Raw genomic sequence first — 21806 nt, 5'->3', positions numbered from 1 at the left:
TCTCTTGGCTACATAGCTGACGCACGCTGGACTGTCCATTAATCACGGTACTCCTTTCTGCTTGTTTGTCTTACCTGTCGGCCCCGTTGCCTAGTCAACGCCATTTTACCTGCTGTTTGTTGTGCTAGCGGATTAGCCTCGCCTACTGTTTTTAGCTAGCTTTCCAAATTCAACACCTGTGATTACTGTATGCCTCGCTGTATGTCTCTCTCAGATGTCAATATGCCTTGTATACTGTTGTTCAGGTTAGTTATAATTGTTTTAGTTCACAATGGAGCCCCTAGACCCACTCTGCATACCCCTGTTACCTCCTTTGTCCCACCTCCCACACATGCGGTGACCTCACCCTTTACAACCAGCATGTCCAGAGATACAACCTGTCTTATCATCACCCAGTGCCTGGGCTTACCTCCGCTGTACCCGCACCCCACCATACCCCTGTCTGTGCATTATGCCCTGAATATATTCTACCATGCCCAGAAACCTGCTCCTCTTATCCTCTGCCCCCAACGCTCTAGGCGACCAGTTTTGATAGCCTTTAGCCGCACCCTCATACTACTCCTTCTCTGTTCCGCGGGTGATGTGGAGGTAAACCCAGGCCCTACATGTCCCCAGGTACCCTCATTTGTTGACTTCTGTGATCGAAAAAGCCTTGGTTTTATGCATGTCAACATCAGAAGCCTCCTCCCTAAGTTTGTTTTACTCACTGCTTTAGCACACTCTGCTAACCCTGATGTCCTTGCCGTGTCTGAATCCTGGCTCAGGAAGGCCACCAAAATTCAGAGATTTCCATACCCAACTATAACATCTTCCGTCAAGATAGAACTACCAAAGGGGGCGGAGTTGCAGTCTACTGCAGAGATAGCCTGCAAAGTAATGTCATACTTTCCAGGTCCATACCCAAACAGTTCGAACTACTAATTTTGAAAATTACCCTCTCCAGAAATAAGTCTCTCACTGTTGCCGCCTGCTACCGGCCACCCTCAGCTCCCAGCTGTGCCCTGGACACCATTTGTGAATTGATCGCCCCCATCTAGCTTCAGAGTTTGTTCTGTTAGGTGACCTAAACTGGGATATGCTTAACACCCGGCAGTCCTACAATGTAAGCTAGATGCCCTCAATCTCAATCAAATCATCAAGGAACCCACCAGGTACAACCCTAACTCTGTAAACAAGGGCACCCTCATAGACGTCATCCTGACCAACTGGCCCTCCAAATACACCTCCGCTGTCTTCAACCAGGATCTCAGCGATCACTGCCTCATTGCCTGTATCCGCCACGGAGCCGCAGTCAAACGACCACCCCTCATCACTGTCAAACGCTCCCTAAAACACTTCTGTGAGCAGGCCTTTCTAATCGACCTGGCCCGGGTATCCTGGAAGGACATTGACCTCATCCCGTCAGTTGAGGATGCCTGGTCATTCTTTAAAAGTAACTTCCTCACCATTTTAGATAAGCATGCTCCGTTCAAAAAATGCAGAACCAAGAACAGATACAGCCCTTGGTTCACTCCAGACCTGACTGCCCTCGACCAGCACAAAAACATCCTGTGGCGGACTGCAATAGCATCGAATAGCCCCGTGATATGCAACTGTTCAGGAAGTCAGGAACCAATACACACAGTCAGTCAGGAAAGCTAAGGCCAGCTTCTTCAGGCAGAAGTTTGCATCCTGTAGCTCCAACTCCAAAAGTTCTGGGACACTGTGAAGTCCATGGAGAACAAGAGTACCTCCTCCCAGCTGCCCACTGCACTGAGGCTAGGTAACACGGTCTCCACCGATAAATCCACGATTATCGAAAGCTTCAATAAGCACTTCTCAACGGCTGGCCATGCCTTCCGCCTGGCTACTCCAACCTCGGCCAACAGCTCCGCCCCCGCAGCTCCTCGCCCAAGCCTCTCCAGGTTCTCCTTTACCCAAATCCAGATAGCAGATGTTCTGAAAGAGCTGCAAAACCTAGACCCGTACAAATCAGCTGGGCTTGACAATCTGGACCCTCTATTTCTGAAACTATCTGCCGCCATTGTCGCAACCCCTATTACCAGCCTGTTCAACCTCTCTTTCATATCGTCTGAGATCCCCAAGGATTGGAAAGCTGCCGCAGTCATCCCCCTCTTCAAAGCGGGAGACACCCTGGACCCAAACTGCTATAGACCTATATCCATCCTGCCCTGCCTATCTAAGGTCTTCGAAAGCCAAGTCAACAAACAGGTCACTGACCATCTCGAATCCCACCGTACCTTCTCCGCTGTGCAATCTGGTTACCGAGCCGGTCACGGGTGCACCTCAGCCACGCTCAAGGTACTAAACGATATCATAACCGCCATCGATAAAAGACAGTACTGTGCAGCCGTCTTCATCGACCTCGCCAAGGCTTTCGACTCTGTCAATCACCATATTCTTATCGGCAGACTCAATAGCCTCGGTTTCTCGGATGACTGCCTTGCCTGGTTCACCAATTACTTTGCAGACAGAGTTCAGTGTGTCAAATCGGAGGGCATGCTGTCCGGTCCTCTGGCAGTCTCTATGGGGGTGCCACAGGGTTCAATTCTCGGGCCGACTCTTTTCTCTGTATATATCAATGATGTTGCTCTTGCTGCGGGCGATTCCCTGATCCACCTCTACGCAGACGACACCATTCTATATACTTTCGGCCCGTCATTGGACACTGTGCTATCTAACCTCCAAACGAGCTTCAATGCCATACAGCACTCCTTCCGTGGCCTCCAACTGCTCATAAACGCGAGTAAAACCAAATGCATGCTTTTCAACCGATCGCTGCCTGCACCCGCATGCCCGACTAGCATCACCACCCTGGATGGTTCCGACCTTGAATATGTGGACATCTATAAGTACCTAGGTGTCTGGCTAGACTGCAAACTCTCCTTCCAGACTCACATCAAACATCTCCAATCGAAAATCAAATCAAGAGTCGGCTTTCTATTCCGCAACAAAGCCTCCTTCACTCACGCCGCCAAGCTTACCCTAGTAAAACTGACTATCCTACCGATCCTCGATTTCGGCGATGTCATCTACAAAATGGCTTCCAACACTCTACTCAGCAAACTGGATGCAGTCTATCATAGTGCCATCCGTTTTGTCACCAAAGCACCTTATACCACCCACCACTGCGACTTGTATGCTCTAGTCGGCTGGCCCTCGCTACATATTCGTCGCCAGACCCACTGGCTCCAGGTCATCTACAAGTCCATGCTAGGTAAAGCTCCGCCTTATCTCAGTTCACTGGTCACGATGGCAACACCCATCCGTAGCACACGCTCCAGCAGGTGTATCTCACTGATCATCCCTAAAGCCAACACCTCATTTGGCCGCCTTTCGTTCCAGTACTCTGCTGCCTGTGACTGGAACGAACTGCAAAAATCGCTGAAGTTGGAGACTTTTATCTCCCTCACCAACTTCAAACATCAGCTATCCGAGCAGCTAACCGATCGCTGCAGCTGTACATAGTCTATTGGTAAATAGCCCACCCATTTTCACCTACCTCATCCCCATACTGTTTTTATACTGTTTTTTTTATTTATTTATTTACTTTTCTGCTCTTTTGCACACCAATATCTCTACCTGTACATGACCATCTGATCATTTATCACCCCAGTGTAAATCTGCAAAATTGTATTATTCGCCTACCTCCTCATGCCTTTTGCACACATTGTATATAGACTGCCCATTTTTTTTCTACTGTGTTATTGACTTGTTAATTGCTTACTCCATGTGTAACTCTGTGTTGTCTGTTCACACTGCTATGCTTTATCTTGGCCAGGTCGCAGTTGCAAATGAGAACTTGTTCTCAACTAGCCTACCTGGTTAAATAAAGGTGAAATAAAATAAAATAAAAAAGTGGGACTATCATGACCCAACACACCTCCAGGTTGTGTAAGGGCTATTTCACCAAGAAGCAGAGTGATGGAGTGCTGCATCAGATGACCTGGACTCAATCACTTGACTTCAACCCAATTGGGATGAGTTTGACCGCAGAGTGAAGGAAATGCACCCAACAAGTGCTCAGCATATGTTGGAACTCCTTCAAGACTGTTGGAAAAGCATTCCAGGTGAAGCTGGTGGAGAGAATGCCAAGTGTGCAAGTCTTTCATCATGGCAAAGGGTGGCTACTTTGAAGAATTTCAAATAAAATATATCTTGATTTGTTTAACACTTTTTTGTTTACTATATGATTCCATATGTGTTATTTCATAGTTTATGTCTTCACTATTATTCTACAATGTAGAAAATAGTAAAAAATAAAGAACAACTGAATGAGTAGGTGTGTCCAAGCTTTTGACTGGTACTGTACGTGGTGGAATCATGTTTATCGTACATTGTGCCTTTGACATTTCACAACAAATCCAACACTCACATGAAATAAAATATTTGTACACTAAATGATGCAGATATGAAGGACTCATGGACAAGGAATGTGTAAACCAAATACAATAATTGAGACTCAATGTCAAATCTAAGTGCTCTGATAATGTTCTAAAGTGCAACAGATAAAACTAATGTAAAATACTAAGTGTAAATTTAAATACTGTCTATTGCACAGATTTTTTGTTATAGTCCATGTGATTTAATAACCATAATTCATAAAAGGGTCCATATGTGTATACATTTCAAAAGCATTTCAAACTATACTGAACAAAAATATAAATGCAACATGTAAAGTGTTGGTCCCATGTTTCATGAGCTGAAATAATTATCCCTGAAATGTTCCATATGCACAAAAAGCAGATTTCTCTAAAATGTGAACTGGCGAATCCCGGTTTCAACTGTACCGGACAGATGGCGTTAAGTGTGCGAGTGGTTTTCTGATGTCAACTTTGTGAACAGAGTGCCCCATGGTGGCAGTGTGGTTATGGTATGGGCATGCATAAGTAAGTTACAGACAAAGAGCACAATTGCATTTTATTGATGGCAATTTGAATGCACAGAAATACTGTGACTAGATCCTGAGGCCCATTGTTGTGCCATTCATTCACCGCCATCACCTCATGTTTCAGCATGATAATGCATGGCCCCATGTCGCAAGGATCTGTACACAATTCCTGGAAGCTGAAAATCTCCCAGTTCTTCCATGGCCTGCATAACAGACATGTCTCCCATTTAGCATGTTTGGGATGCTCTGGATCAACATGTACAACAGTATGTTTCAGTTCCAGCCAATATCCAGCAGCTTCGCACAGCCATTGAAAAGGGGTGGGACAACATTCCACAGGCCATAATCAACAGCCTGATCAGCTCTATGAGAATGAGATGTGTCGCGTTGCATGAGGCAAATGGTGGTCACAGCAGATACTGACTGGTTTTCTGATCCACGCGTCTACTTTATTTTTAAAAGGTGTCTGTGACCAACATATGCATATCTGTATTCCCAGTCATGTGAAATCCATAGATTAGGGCTTAATGAATTGATTTAAATTGACTGATTTCCTTATATGAATTGTAACTAAGTAAAGTCTTTGAAATTGTTGCATGTTGCGTTTATATTTTTGTTCAGTGTAATTAATGGATGAGACTCAATGACTGCACGACTCAATCACATGCGAATGACATGATAATGACAATGATGGATGAGCTTTAAAGTGTCTTTGACGCTGACACTGATATTAAGTATTACAAAAATATATCTTTCACCTCCTTCATACATTCATCATCTCTCCAGGAACGTAGTTGTCAGGCTCAAATTTCGAATGTAAACACATCTGTGCACTACATGTCCCCTATCCCCTGATGGAGTGCTTGTGCGGTCCTATTTATCCACCTAAAATAATGTGATACTCATACAAAAACTCATTTAGCTTTAAATCTAAGTAGACTGTAGTGCTTGAAAGATTTAAAGCTAAGTAGACTGTAGAGCTTCCAAACTTTAAAGCTAAGTAATAGACCTTGAGAGCCAGAATTGATTGGCAATAGTGCTTGTCTGCATTCATCACAAGACCACAAATTTAGAGGCTCAGTTCAGAGCTCTGGTTGCTGATTTGTTAGATGGTGCCCTCTGCTGGTAAAATATGAGATGACAGTCAGGCAGATCGCAATGGGATGGATCAGGACTGGACAATGGTATTCTTGGAGTCCACGTCTCGGAGATTCATGTGCATGACATCCGTACTTACTCCTTTATCATAGATTGGGTTGTTGAAGGCTGACTCCTCTGTCATGTTGTCATATGGCGGCAGGGATGATGTTGGCATTCTGATGGTCTTCCCCTGAAGTCTAAGAGGGACAGAGACAAACAAGCACACTTGAACAGAGTCTCAACTGCTCTGAAGCATATAACTGAATTAGTTATGTAGTTATTTTCCAATCTCTTATTCTCATACTCACTTTGCAAAGTAGAGGTAAATCCCCAGGATGACTACCAATACAACCGCAGCAGGAATCAGAACAGCGATGGCAATGTTGGTTCCCTCCATACCGTACTCAGGACTAGCAACTGAAAATAAACATGAAATTACCTGAAACAAGTACAGCATAAGTATACTATATATTCACAAAAGTATGTGGATACGGCTATTTCAGCCACTCCCGTTGCTGACAGGCATATAAAATCGAGCACAGCAGTAGAATGACCTTACTTAGGAGTTCAGCGACTTTCAACATGGCACCGTCATAGGATGCCACCATTTCAACAAGTCAGTTCGTCAAATTTCTGGCCTGCTAGAGCTGCCCTGGTCAACTGCAAGTGCTGTTCTCGTGAAGTGGAAATGTCTAAGAGCAACAACGGCTCAGCCGCAAAGTGGTAGGCCACACAAGCTCACAAAACAACTGCTGAGTGCTGAAGTACGTAGCGCATAAAAATCGCATTTGCTCGGTTGCAACACTCACTACCGAGTTCCAAACTGCCTCTAGAAGCAACGTCAGCACAAGAACTGTTCATTGGGAGCATCATAAAATGGGCTTCCATGGCTGAGCAGCCGCACACAAGATCGACATCGGCTGGAGTGGTGTAAAGCTTGCCACCATTGGACTCTGGAGCAGTGGAAATGTGTTCTCTGGACTGATGAGAAACACAGAGCCCTGACATTAACCCCATCGAACACCTTAGGGATGAATTGGAATGCAGACTGCAGGCCAGGCCTAATCGCCTAACATCGGTGCCCGACCTCACTAATGCTCTTGTGGCTGAATGGAAGCAAGTCCCCGCAGCAATGTTCCAACCTCTAGTGAAAAGAGTGGAGGCTGTTATAGCAGCAAGGGGGGGCAACTCCATATGAATGCCAATGATTTTGGAATGAAATGTTTGGTGAGCAGGTGTCCACATACTTTTGGTCATGTAGTGTATATTTCCTCTATGGCATCATAATACTTCACACTGTGGTTACAACTAGCTGGTATACATACTGTACTTACCATCCAACTTTCGCTCATTCAAATACTGCAAAGAGGATGCTGGAAAAAAAGAAAAGCGATTTGGGTACCCTGATCATTTTTACACATCATGGAACTGGGTATCATAAGTTATTAGAAGTTGATACATGTGTACCTCTACAGGCGGGTGGTGTGCCGCTCCACTGTGACGGGTGTCCAGGGACACAGCGGATGGTGGGCTCCCCCTGCAGCTCATATCCGGTACGGCAGGAGAAGCTCAGTGTCTCCCCTGCCTGGTAGAAGGCTTTCTCTAAGCTCTGCACGCTGGTGGAGGGGGCACCAGGGTTCCTGCAGGGCTCATACTTCTCAGCTGCCAGGACACACACAGACAGACACACACCATGGCTGTCACTATGGTTGTCTCTATACTTCTTAGACAGCAGAGTACCCTTATTACATGTATAATTTCTAACATCAGTACAGTCTTCCACCACTTACTTACACAAGGCAGATACAGGTCTGCCAAATTAAAGGAAACACTTCCACACAGGTGTGGTTTCTGAGTTAATTAATCCCTAAGAGTATATTGACGCACACACATGTCAATCTAATTAACATAATACAAAAATCCCCATAGAAATCTGTCAGTTTAAACTAGAGATCTGTTTTTTTTGCCTGGGATGCTTCTCAATCCACCCTTCCGCATCTGCAGTGGAAAGTGGCAGAGCTAGAGCAGTGTTTGTCACACCAGGAGACATCCTGAACATCTTTCTTCTCACAAAAACATCTCTTTTGCCTACTAACTAATATGCCCACTCTATGGAAAGATGAGACTCTCATGAACATGATGATGTTCCCCAATTTGCTCTACGGTCCACCACACGTGTTACAGGACTGAAGGTAACCCATACAAATCAATGAATATGGAGGTACTTTTGTGAAAACAAATTTAAGGGGTTAAATATGTGTAAATAATATATATATATTTCCTGAGCTTTATAATATCTCCTAGATATTGGACAAACACTTTCAAACCCATATTCCTTATGATTTATTTTTTACTGTCTTGTTTGCCATTTATAAATGGGTTATTATTATTATTATTAGACCATTAATAATCACCATTTATAAATGGGTTATTATTATTATTATTAGACCATTAATAATCACCATTTATAAATGGGTTATTATTATTATTAGACCATTAATAATCACCATTTATAAATGGGTTATTATTATTATTAGACCATTAATAATCACCATTTATAAATGGGTTATTATTATTATTAGACCATTAATAATCACCATTTATAAATGGGTTATAATTATTATTAGACCATTAATAATCACAATTTATAAATGGGTTATTATTATTATTATTAGACCATTAATAATCACCATTTATAAATGGGTTATTATTATTATTAGACCATTAATAATCACCATTTATAAATGGGTTATTATTATTATTAGACCATTAATAATCACCATTTATAAATGGGTTATTATTATTATTAGACCATTAATAATCACCATTTATAAATGGGTTATTATTATTATTATTAGACCATTAATAATCACCATTTATAAATGGGTTATTATTATTATTAGACCATTAATAATCACCATTTATAAATGGGTTATTATTATTATTAGACCATTAATAATCACCATTTATAAATGGGTTATTATTATTATTATTAGACCATTAATAATCACCATTTATAAATGGGTTATTATTATTATTAGACCATTAATAATCACCATTTATAAATGGGTTATTATTATTATTATTAGACCATTAATAATCACCATTTATAAATGGGTTATTATTATTATTAGACCATTAATAATCACCATTTATAAATGGGTTATTATTATTATTATTAGACCATTAATAATCACCATTTATAAATGGGTTATTATTATTATTAGACCATTAATAATCACCATTTATAAATGGGTTATTATTATTATTAGACCATTAATAATCACCATTTATAAATGGGTTATTATTATTATTATTAGACCATTAATAATCACCATTTATAAATGGGTTATTATTATTATTAGACCATTAATAATCACCATTTATAAATGGGTTATTATTATTATTAGACCATTAATAATCACCATTTATAAATGGGTTATTATTATTATTAGACCATTAATAATCACCATTTATAAATGGGTTATTATTATTATTATTAGACCATTAATAATCACCATTTATAAATGGGTTATTATTATTATTAGACCATTAATAATCACCATTTATAAATGGGTTATTATTATTATTATTAGACCATTAATAATCACCATTTATAAATGGGTTATTATTATTATTAGACCATTAATAATCACCATTTATAAATGGGTTATTATTATTATTAGACCATTAATAATCACCATTTATAAATGGGTTATTATTATTATTATTAGACCATTAATAATCACCATTTATAAATGGGTTATTATTATTATTAGACCATTAATAATCACCATTTATAAATGGGTTATTATTATTATTATTAGACCATTAATAATCACCATTTATAAATGGGTTATTATTATTATTAGACCATTAATAATCACCATTTATAAATGGGTTATTATTATTATTAGACCATTAATAATCACCATTTATAAATGGGTTATTATTATTATTATTAGACCATTAATAATCACCATTTATAAATGGGTTATTATTATTATTAGACCATTAATAATCACCATTTATAAATGGGTTATTATTATTATTATTAGACCATTAATAATCACCATTTATAAATGGGTTATTATTAGACCATTAATAATCACCATTTATAAATGTGTGTGTGTGTGTGTGTGTGTGTGTGTGTGTGTGTGTGTGTGTGTGTCACCAAAGCTCAACCCAGTTGAACACTTATGGGAGATTCTGGAGTGGCGCCTGAGACAGCGTTTTCCACCACCGTCAACAAAAAACACCAATCATGGAATTTCCCACGGAAGAATGGTGTCACATCCCTCCAATAGAGTTCCAGACACTTGTAGAATCTATACCAAAGGCACATTGAAGCTTGAGGCTAGAGGTGGCCCAACGCCAACAGAGACTTTCAATCTCCATCATTTAAATGTTATGCTTGTTGTTTTTCTTTTTATGCACTTTGAGCTTTTTTGAAAAGCACTATACAAGTTCAAACATGTATTTATTATTATTATATCTGTATCCTAAGTATGCCTAGTAGGTGTCACGCCCTGATCTGTTTCACCTGTGTTTGTGCTTGTCTCCACCCCCCTCCAGGTGTCACCCATCTTCCCCATTATCCCCTGTGTATTTATATCTGTGTTCTCCGTTTGTCTGTTGCCAGTTTGTTTTTGTTTGTAGAACTTATCAGCGGTTTTCCCCTTGCTCCTGTCTTGTTTAAGTTCCTGTTTTGTAGTTTTTCCCAGCTTTGACTCTTCTACCTGTCCTGACCCTGCCTGCCATCCTGTACCTTTGCCGCACTACTCTGGATTATCGACCTCTGCCTGACCTGACCCTGAGCCTGCCTGCCGTGCTGTACCTTTGCCCCTGTTGTTGTAATAAACATTGTTACTTCGACACAGTCTGCATCTGGGTCTTACATTAAACGTGATAGTAGGTTAGGTCTACTGTCTAGCCTAGGCCTACTATGTTATGCTTGTAAATTCTTTGAGACATTTATTTAAGTGGACCACAATGGCCATTTTCTAACTTTTTTTGTAATTCTTAATTATTTTAAATGCATTATTCACCTGTGCTTGTATTGTGTTGTAAATGATCAAATAAATCTAAACGCCTTATTAAGACACTTTGTTGGTGTTTCCTTCATTTTGGCAGTTAGCTGTACCTCACCTGGTTTTGCGCTATGCAAAAGTAATGATGTTTGACACTGATAGATGCAGCTATGAAAATGCACTATCACCACAGAAATAGAATGAATAGAGCAGGCTTGGAAGCTCTAACCCTGGCAATTTGACTGGTAAACTCATGGGTAGACTCGCAATGGCTGCCTGGTATTGTGATGCGATCATTTCCATGGTAATGTGGAATGTTCTATCAACTGATGCTGGATCACCATGGTAATGTATAATGTTAATTCAAATAATGCTAACTGATGCCGCTGTCAGTTGAGTTGACTCAACAAATCACAGCACAAGTTGAACGATACACTTACTGGCACAGAGTTCTCTGAGTTATCTAAAGGAATACTGTAGACTTTTAGAAAAACCATGTTGATTGTTAGAGAGGAGGACGACTATCCTGCTTGAATAAAATAAAAAACACTGTGTGTTTGTGTGTGCGTGCGTGCATGTGTGTGTATTTGACCAGATATAGTTTACCGACTTACGGTTACACTTGGGAAGCCTCTCGCTCCACTTGGGGTTGGCTGAGTCTCTGTTGTAGCAGGTGAGCAGTGTGCTTCCAGACAGGGAGTAGCCCTTATTGCACACATACTGCACTGTCGATCCCACCATGAAGCGGGATCCCGTCACCATCCTCCGGCTGTGCTCCACATTCCCCGGGTCAGGACACGTCATCACTGATTACACAGACACAGAAAACAGAAAGACAGAAAACACAGGCAAATGGATAACCACTCTAATACAAAACCACTACAGTACAATACATTCACAATCATCATTATCAGTTACACCACAGGTGATCAACAGTGGTTCCCTCAATAACGTGCCAGTCTCGTACAATAACCCAGTAGATGACACAGAGCCTTCTAATTAAATATCAGACATCTATCTTCTTGGTCATTAAAAATGAACATGGCTGGATATTGAAGCCATTCAGGCGTTGCAGCCTACAGCCCAAGGGACATCCCAACATAAAAAAAAATATTACAGTTTACTATAGAATACTAGGGTACTTACTATAGAATTCTGTAGTAAACTGTAGTATACTATGTAATACCATACTTTACACTGTAGATCATGTGTAATAATTTTGTAGTATACCGTAGAATACTATAGTAAATCCCCCAAAGAACACTGCAGTAAATAATACAGAAAGGTCTGCAAAATCACTACAGTCCACACAAACACTATACTTATTTAAATATAGTAAATACTGCAGTATTTCATTTCCATATACCCTGCCCATTCCCCTCATCTCTATTTTTGCCCACCTGAGTGAGAAACCTATATGCCAAGTTTAGACCATATATTGTGTTGCCTACAGGTTATAGAAAAGAGCAGAAGCGCTGAAGTCTCCATTCATAACCCAGTTCTACCTCCTTACGGGTTATGGAAAATGTGCTCTTTTAGTATTTCTACAGTAGATTTCCTGAAGGAGAACATCCCACACTTCTATGTCAAAGATAAAACAAAAACACTTTAGTAAAAACTACAGTAATGTCACCAAAAACACTACAGTAAATACTACAGTATACAACAGTTCACAAAAAATACAGTAGATACTACAGTATACTACAGTCAGCAAAACCACTACAGTAAATACTATGGTATATACACTACAAAAGTATGTGGACATTTGCTTGTCAAATATTTAACTCCAAAATCATTGGCATAAATATGGAGTTGATCCACCCTTTGCTGCTGGCCTCCACTCTTATGGGAAGGCCTTCCACTAGATGTTGGAACATTGCTGTGTGGACTTGCTCCCATTCAGCCACAAGAGCATTAGTGAGGTCGGGCACTGATGTTTCGGGCGATTAGGCCTGGCTCGCAGTCGGCGTTCCAATTCATCCCAAAGGTGCTCCATGGGCTTGAGGTCAGGGCTCTGTGCAGGACAGTCAAGTTGTTCCTTCCCGATCTTGAAAAAACATTTCTGTATGGAATTCGCTTTGTGCACGGGGTCATTGCCATGCCGAAAGGGCCTTCCCCAAACTGTTGCCACAAAGTTGGAAACACAGAATCGTCTAGAATGTCATTGTGTATGCCGTAGCGTTAAGTTTTCCCTTCACTGGAACTAAGGGGCCTAGCCCAAACCAGACCATTATTCCTCCTCCACCAAACTTTACAGTTGGCACTATGCATTGGGGCAGGTACCGTTCTCCTGGCATCCGCTAAACCCAGATTTGTACATCGGACTGCCAGATGGTGAAGCACACCAGCCGAAGCTTGGCAATGTGCATGGTGATCTGAGACTTGTGGCTGCTCAGCCATGGAAACCCATTTCATGAAGCTCCCAATGAACAGTTCTTGTGCTGATGTTGCTTCTAGAGGCAGTTTGGAAGTGAGTGTTGCAACTGAGGACAATTTTTACGCACTACACACTTCAGCACTCTGAGGTCTCATTCTGTAAGCTTGTGTGGCCTACCGCTTCGTGGCGGAGCTGTTGTTGCTGTAAGATGTTTACACTTCACAATAGCAGCACTTACAGTTGACCAGGGCAGCTCTATTAGGGCAGAAATGAGACAAACTGACTTGTTGTAAAGGTGGCATCCAATGACAGATCATCATTTTGATGCGTGTAGAAAGGAATTATGAGTGCCTTCAGGTGTGTGTGCCGCAGCTAATTGTCTTCACAATAGACACACATAGGCTCATTCTGTTTAGAACAGCCAAGCATACGCCATGTGTCATCTTGGAACTGCATTTTTATATTAATACTTTTTTAAAAATGGGGATTTATAAGGCGGTGCAGCAGCACCCTCAGCACCCCTACTTCCCGCGGCTATGTCAAGATGGTATTTATTATAATCCTCAATGTCTCGTCTTTCAAAATACATAGAATCCTCTTCATTTACAGCATTTCCCCCATTCAGACAACAAAACATTTGCAAAAGTTGCCCAATTAGCAGGAGGGATGAGACATTTTCTTGTCGCTCGAGGTGCTCAAATTCACAATGTCTGTCAGTCAAAATCCATACAGCGCTGTGAAGTGCAGAGCCCGAGAGCTGTTATGTCATGTATAGCAGTTACTGTGTTCCAATTTATTAGTGCTGAAATCTGCCATTTTCAACCCGTATACAGTTACGAGTGTAAAGGGCTGCAGCCTTTTCATCAAACTTTCCTCTTTTCTTTTTTCATGTCAGATGGTCCAGCACCATCCTCAGACAATTGCTTTCATTTTTGGTATAATTCTAATTTCTGGGAAAGGCTTTAAATAAAAGGTTTAAATTCAGGTCAAGTGACATGATCAAACACAACACAGTGCCCTACCATAAGGCTTGTTGAGGTGTATGCAACATGTTCTCTCACCTGTAGGTGGCAGTCAAAACAGTTTGAGTTGTATGTTTCTCAGTAGACCCCTGAAGCAACAGATTTCGGGACAGCAATTATGTTCACACTAGTGGTTTATGAATGCCATTAATTAAATAATGTTCTCACTTAAAACGTCTGGTTAAATTTGGCATGACTATTGTTTTGGTGTAGCAGTGGCTGTAAAACCAAGTGGTACTAAAAATGAGTATCCTGACATTGCATTTTCCTCTGGATTTGATAACACAGGTTATCATCTGTAGGAAGTGTTGATATCTAATCTGGAGTTTATCCAGGCAATGAGGGAGCTATTTTATGCAAATATGGGTTTATATGTTTTACTGCGTTTCTATACAATGACCGCAGGTAGGCTTCTTTAACACAGCAAACTGATACAACATGACAATGACATGTCAGCTGGTTCATGGACAAGTAACAAGTAACAGAGGGGTGAATGAGGGATTGAATGGGTGAAATAATTATACACGTTCATTTCTGGAGTCTGAAGTATATTGAAGTCTGGCAACTTTATGGTTTTTATTGTACTGTTTAAAAAAAAAATGTATCACTTAATTTAATTGTTTTGAATGTTCAAGTTATTTTCAAATGTTAATAGTATTATTTTTTTTTACATACAGATGTGCCTTGTTGAAATAAATGAATTTAGTTCGTACTGTACATACAGTACCAGACAAAAGTTTGGACACACCTACTCATTCAAGGGTTTTTCTTTATTTTTACTATTTTCTACATTGTAGAATAGTGACGAAGACATCAACACTATTAAATAACACATATGGAATCATGTAGAAACCTAAAAGTGTTCCAAATATATTTTCTATTTGAGATTCTTCAAAGAAGCCACCCTTGATGACAACTTTGCACACTCTTGGAATTCTCTCAACCACCGAAGCAGTCAGCTACCAAGGACGGTTGGCTCTCCTTCTCTGTGGGCTACGTGAGTAAGACATTTAAGTATGTTAAACCTTGCAAGGCTGCCTGCCCAGACGGAATCCCTAGCCACATCCTCAGAGCATGTTCAGACAAGCTGAACTAAACTGAACTAAATGACTGAGTAGCACTCACTTCTGTCATCATTAAGTGCATTGAGAGACTAATCAATAATTATATCACCTCTACCTTACCTGACACCATAGACCCACTTCAATTTGCTTACCACCCCAAAAGATCCACAGACGATGCAATCGCCACTGTACTGCACACTGCCCTTTCCCATCTGGACAAGAGGAATACCTATCTAAGAATGCTGTTCGTTGACTATAGCTCAGCATTCAACACCATAGTACCCTTCAACCTCATCATTAAGCTCTGGGCCCTGGGTCTGAACACCACCCTGTGTAACTGGGTCCTGAAGTTCCTGACAGGCCGCCCCTAGGTGGTGAAGGTAGGAAACAACACCCTTCAACCCAGGGTCCCCACAAGGCTGTGTGCTCAGCCCCCTCCTGTACTGTCTGTTCACCCATGTGTGCGTGGCCACACATGCCTCCAACTCAATCATCAAGTTTGCAGATGACACAACGGTAATAATCCTGATTACCAGAGACAGCCTATATTGAGGAGGTGAGGGCCCTGGGAGTGTGGGGCCAGGGAAATAACCTCTACTCAACGTCAACAAAACAAAGGAGCTGATCGTGGACTTGGACTTGGATCGTGGAGCACCCCCTATCCACATCGAAGGGACTGCAGTGGAGAAGGTGGAAAGCTTCAAGATCCTCTGGATTCACATCATGGACAAACTGAAATGGTCCACACAGACAGTGTGGTGAAGAAGGCGCAACAGCGCCTCTTCAACCTCAAGAGGCTGAATAATCTTGGCTTGGCACGTAAAACCCTCACAAACCTTTACAGATGCACAATTGAGAGCATCCTGTCAGGCTGTATCACTGCCTGGTACGGCAACTGCAACACCCGCAACTACAGGGCTCTCCAGAGGGTGGTGCGGTCTGCCTAAAGCATCACCGTGGGTAAACTACCTGCCCCCCAGGACACCTATAGCAGCCGATGACACAAGAAGGCCAAAAAGAGAATCAAGAACTACAACCACCTGAGCCACTGCCTGTTCACCCCACTATCATCCAGAAGGCGAGCTCAGTACAGGTGCATCAAAGCAGGGACCGAGAGACTGAAAAACAGCTTTTATCTCAAGGCCATCCGACTGTTAAATAGCTATCACTAGCACCTTAGAGGCTGCTGCCCTATATACATAGTCTTGAAATTACTGGCCACTTTAATAATGGAACACAAGTCACTTTAACTTTAATGTTTACATATTTTGCATGATTCATCTCATATGTACAGTTGAAGTCAGAAGTTTACATACACCTTAGTCAAATACATTTTTAACTGTTCTGGGGGGTAAATAGAATAGTGATGGCTCAATCAGGTCTGGTGTTATTTTTAATCATAAGGATATATACCAGAGGCGTGATTGTCAACACAATGTAAATTAATTTGGTTACGTAAATAGTCAGTAGATATACAGTTGAAGTCGGAAGTTTACATACACCTTAGCCAAATACATTTAAACTATGTTTCATAATTCCTGACATTTAATCTTAGTAAAAAATCACTGTCTTAGGTCAGTTAGGATCACCACTTCATTTTAAGGAAGTGAAATGTCAGAATAATAGTAGAGAGAATTATTTATTTATTTCATCACATACCCAGTGGGTCAGAAGATTACAGACACTCAATTAGTACTTGGTAGCGTTGCCTTTAAATTCTTTAACTTTGGTCAAACGTTTCGGGTAGCATTCTGGCAGAACTGAAAAAGCTTAAGGACAACAAAGTCAAGGTATTGGAGTGGCCATCACAAAGCCCTGACCTCAATCCAAAAGACAATTTTTGGGCAGAACTGAAAAGGCATGTGCGAGCAAGGAGGCCTACAAACCTAACTCAGTTACACCAGCTCTGTCAGGAGGAATGGGCCAAAATTCACCCAACTTATTGTGGGAAGCTTGTGGAAGGCTACCCAAAATGTTTGACCCAAGTTACAATTTAAAGGCAATGCTACAAAATACTAGTTGAGTGTATATAAACTTCTGACCTACTGGGAAAGTGATGAAAACAATAGAAGCTGAAATAAATCACTCTCTACTATTGTTCTGACATTTCACATTCTTAAAATAAGATGTGATCCTAACTGTCCTAAGACAGGGAATCTTTACGAGGATTAAATGTCAGGAATTGTGAAAAACTGAGTTGAAATGTATTTGGCTAAGGTGTATTTATGTAAACTTCCAACTTCAACTGTATGTACTTTTAAATGTCACCTCAACTGCAATCCAAGTCATTGGGTTGTGCTATAGATACAGCACAGTGATAACAACGTTGTTTTATAAATATAGAATATCTGACATTCTATTTCAATTTGAACTTTGTTCTGCTTTTAAATGGTTGACAGCATAGTGATAACACATTGGGATGGGTGAATAAATGTTGAAATTCCATTGATCAACGTCTCAACCAAATATGACTAAAATGTCCATGTTGAAATGAAATGGTGTGCCCAGTGGGTTGTTATTTCCTAGTTTACCTTTCTCACAGCTAGGGACGTCTCCACTCCACGTCAGGTCCCACTGGCACATGAGGATCTCAGAGCCCTGCACCTCGTAACCTGGGTAACACTGGTAGGTGACCACTGTCCCATGGATCAGGTCTGGGTGGGAGGTACTCTTCCAGCCATTAGTGATCTCTGGCAGCTCAGAGCATGTGTCGTTCCTGGGGACCTCTGTGGGTGGTGAGCCAGGCGGGGGCAGGATGGAGTGAGTTGGAGGTAGAAGGGGAAGGAGAGATATTGAGAGAGACAGAGATAGAATGAGCAGGGGATGTTGAGATGTTATCTTTGTCAAAAATGTCCCTCATCGCCTCCCAGGTGGCGCAGTGGTCCAGGGCACTGCATCGCAGCGCTAGCTGTGCCACCAGAGACTCTGGGTTTGCGCGCCCAGGCTCTGTCGCAGCCGGCCGCGACTGGGAGGTCAGTGGGGCGACGCACAATTGGCCTAGCGTCATCCGGGTTAGGGAGGGATATCATTGTCTCATCGCGCACCAGCGACTCCTGTGGCGGGGGCCGGGCGCAGTGCACGCTAACCAAGGTCGCCAGGTGCACAGTGTTTCCTCCGACACATTGGTGCGGCTGGCTTCCGGGTTGGATGCGGGCTGTGTTAAGAAGCAGTGCGGCTTGGTTGGGTTGTGTTTCGGAGGATGCATGACTTTCGACCTTTCGTCTCTCCCGAGCCCCTACGGGAGTTGTAGCGGTGAGACAAGATAGTAACTACTAATAATTGGATACTATGAAATTGGGGAGAATAAGGGGGTAAAAATTCAACAACAAAAAAAGTCCCTCATCTGCACATGGGTTATCCATTAATCTGAAAAATAAATTAACTTTAAATTGAAATTGATTTCTCTAATGATACAGACTAATGAAATCTACACAGGTTGATTTATACACATCAAGTAAAAGCCCAAATGCTCTGACTGTACTGGTGTGTGTGGTTAATAAAACAGATTCATGAGAGTCCAGCAGCAGAGCACAGGGAATCCGATGGTGCGTTCTGCATGTGAATTCGGTTCTGGAGTGTGAAGAGCATGCCATCAATTTGCAGTGATTGCACACTGCACTGTGTGCCGGGCAGTGGGTGGTTTGGCACTACCCATTCTGCCCCTTTCTTCTTTCAATATGGCACACAAGGCTGGGGGTGCAGCACGCAGCAAATACAGATGATGTAGACAAAGCGCGCCACATAATTATGTTTTTGTGTTTGATGTCCCATAATCCTATGCACCGGTGGCCGTTCAGAGGGAAAAGACAGCAGATAAAGCCCTGCTTTTCATCTTGTATCCTGCCGTTCTCTCTTTGCGGTATTACTTTCTATTTAGTAATAATCTACCTCTCTAACTGGTTGCTAACAGCAGCCTCTTTTTGGAGTCTCTCTTTTTAGCCAAGGGAATTTTATTAGAATTTTGTTGCCTGTGATAGTAAAAAAAAAAAACTACAACACTGTATTCTGTGTACTGTATGGACAATTTTGCCTTAGGAGAATAGAGGTTTTATCTTTTATCTTCCAATAATTCTTCCATTAAAGTATTTCTCAGAAAACCGTGTGCAGGTACAACTAAACAGTATCTGAGTAATGTCTCACCAAAGAAGTGGACCACGAAGCCGTTGCCGTAGCCGTAGATGTTGGTAGCAGGGTCCGACTGGAACTGGATGGTGACATCAGCCATGGAGGTGTAGAGCCTGAAGCGAGACCTGGTGCCACTGTACTGACCCAAGATGTTAGCTGTTAGGTCATCACCGTCGTAGAAGGTCAACAGGTCATTCTTACCCACATTGAGCCTGCAAGGAGAGGGAAAGGCAGGAGTCAGTCAACACATCGGAAAAACTGAGGGTCTAATTTATATCTGCACATATAAGAAAAAAAGAGTGACAGAGCACATATCACAGCAGAGGAATGCTTAATTTTCTCCAAAAAGTGACTCCTGAAAAATTAGTTTCATGTTTCTATCAAAATACAACTGCAGAGAACTGTCAGGGAGGGTGAGAGACGTCTTGCAGGAAAATGTCAGAGCTTTATGGGAAATCTAAATTCTGTTTACATTGGATGGATCTGATGTGAAATAAACACTAAATAATTCAGCATTAATTTGCCTCTGTTTGACTCCTCTCCACAGAGCTCTCTCTCTCCCATGAATATGTACTGGAAGATGTATTTGCCGACGTGAAAGTATAATGAGAACTCACAATTCCTCATTGCCATTCACTCAGGGGGAACTGCATAGTTTACCCCCATGGGCAAATGAGATTGCTGAATAATGCCTATACTGGTTAACTGTTGAGTGGTATTGATAGATGGTAGGTAGAGGGAAAGCGCCTCAAACTGGAGAGGTCCTAGAAAGGGTCACATGGTTGAGAGAATAAGATACATGAGTAACCAATTTATCACACTAAGAAAAATCAAATGCATCATAAGAAGAAAATAGAGTAAACAATGGAAGAAGACCAAATGCTGAAGGAGGATGGACTCCATCTGAGCAGGTCATTGTATAGATAAATACTGGCATTATATCAATGGCAGGAATAGGCCCTGTTTTCCATCATCATTGCTGCAACGTATTTCCATGATGACACACACATAAAACCTGTCACAGCTTGACTTGGGGGCTCAGCTGCCCCGGCCTAACTTCTGAATTCATTAACCTTTCCAGAGGACTTAGACTCATTGCCCTCTCTCTTTCTGGAGCAAGAGCAAAGCTTGACCTTTATTCAAAGAAGAAAGAGGAGAAAGAATGGAAAAATAATCAGTGAAAAACTCTAGTCCCCCATAGATGATTTCAGCAGAGAGAGAAAGCTCCAGTGTTCAGTGTGTACCTTGGAGCAGGTGTCAGAATAGCTTTGCAGATGTCTGTTCCGCCCACGGGGGAGCCATGTGTAGGAGATCACTTAAAAGGACACATTTATAACCTCTACTCAACGTCTACTCAACCACTCATTCCTATGATTTAAATAACACTAATATGTGAGAACATTATGTTTCATTTTGTCGTTATAAGGTTGGTAGCAACATTTGAATATCACTATGGAAATCTGTTGCAGCTCAAGTCGACTACAAAACCCACAATGCAATCTCTCTGTACAGATGCCCTAGCTGTAATTTGACCATCCTGTTGTTGGTGGAATTTTCCTGTCCTGAAAGTAACGCAAACGTGTATAGTATTAGACTGTTTCGTGCCAAAAATAAGAGGGTTAAATAAATGTGCTTAGACTCTTATGTGTTAAATTACACATTTCTTGAGGTAGGAATATGGAGAAAAAAATATCCTCAGTGGCTCATTCGAGAGAAGACAACCCTCCACGTTACGACATCGGCCAGCTTCACGATCTAAAAGCTGTTTTCCTATTCACTTCAAGTGTAGTGAGAGTGGCTTTATCACAATGCTATGTCATACTGGCCAAAGTTCTGCCTGCTTGAACGACAATAGCTCACATACTCATGAAAACATGAAATTAACCCGGGAATCGATAGAACATCGCTCAGAGATGCACAAAAACAATATAACATTAAAAATGGGTGAATCTTTCCTTTAAGAGCGATAAAGGAGGGTGGCTCCGTTCTCCAGATAGCCATGGGTAAGAGCAATCTTCTTGTACCTTTCAATCACCCGTCTCTTGCATCCGCTACAATACCTGGATGCAGAATCAATTTAATTTACATGAGAGAATGCACGTTACTTTTCTGAGGATGGGCACGCGTAAGACATACTCTCTCTACCTCTGCTCTCCT

At 41.5% G+C, this 21806-nt stretch overlaps 1 protein-coding gene across 1 annotated transcript in view; it reads right to left on the bottom strand.

Moving 5' to 3' along the window:
* Window positions 1–4290: 4290 nt before the first annotated feature.
* Window positions 4291–21806, bottom strand: part of LOC115105775 (seizure protein 6 homolog) — a 240090-nt gene continuing 222574 nt past the window's right edge. The window contains exons 10-16 of the mRNA XM_029628147.2: window positions 19665–19861; window positions 18056–18250; window positions 11676–11867; window positions 7499–7693; window positions 7366–7404; window positions 6340–6448; window positions 4291–6228 (exon numbers count right to left, since the gene is read on the bottom strand). Of these exons, the coding sequence (XP_029484007.2) occupies window positions 6060–6228; window positions 6340–6448; window positions 7366–7404; window positions 7499–7693; window positions 11676–11867; window positions 18056–18250; window positions 19665–19861 (1096 nt within the window). The 3' untranslated portion in view covers window positions 4291–6059. The remainder of the gene's footprint in view (window positions 6229–6339; window positions 6449–7365; window positions 7405–7498; window positions 7694–11675; window positions 11868–18055; window positions 18251–19664; window positions 19862–21806) is intronic.

Source organism: Oncorhynchus nerka, linkage group LG22 (genome assembly GCF_034236695.1).
Source record: "Oncorhynchus nerka isolate Pitt River linkage group LG22, Oner_Uvic_2.0, whole genome shotgun sequence".
NCBI classification, from domain to species: Eukaryota; Metazoa; Chordata; class Actinopteri; order Salmoniformes; family Salmonidae; genus Oncorhynchus; species Oncorhynchus nerka.
Note: the sequence above shows the minus strand (reverse complement) of the source record. Positions and strands in the feature narration are given on the sequence as shown.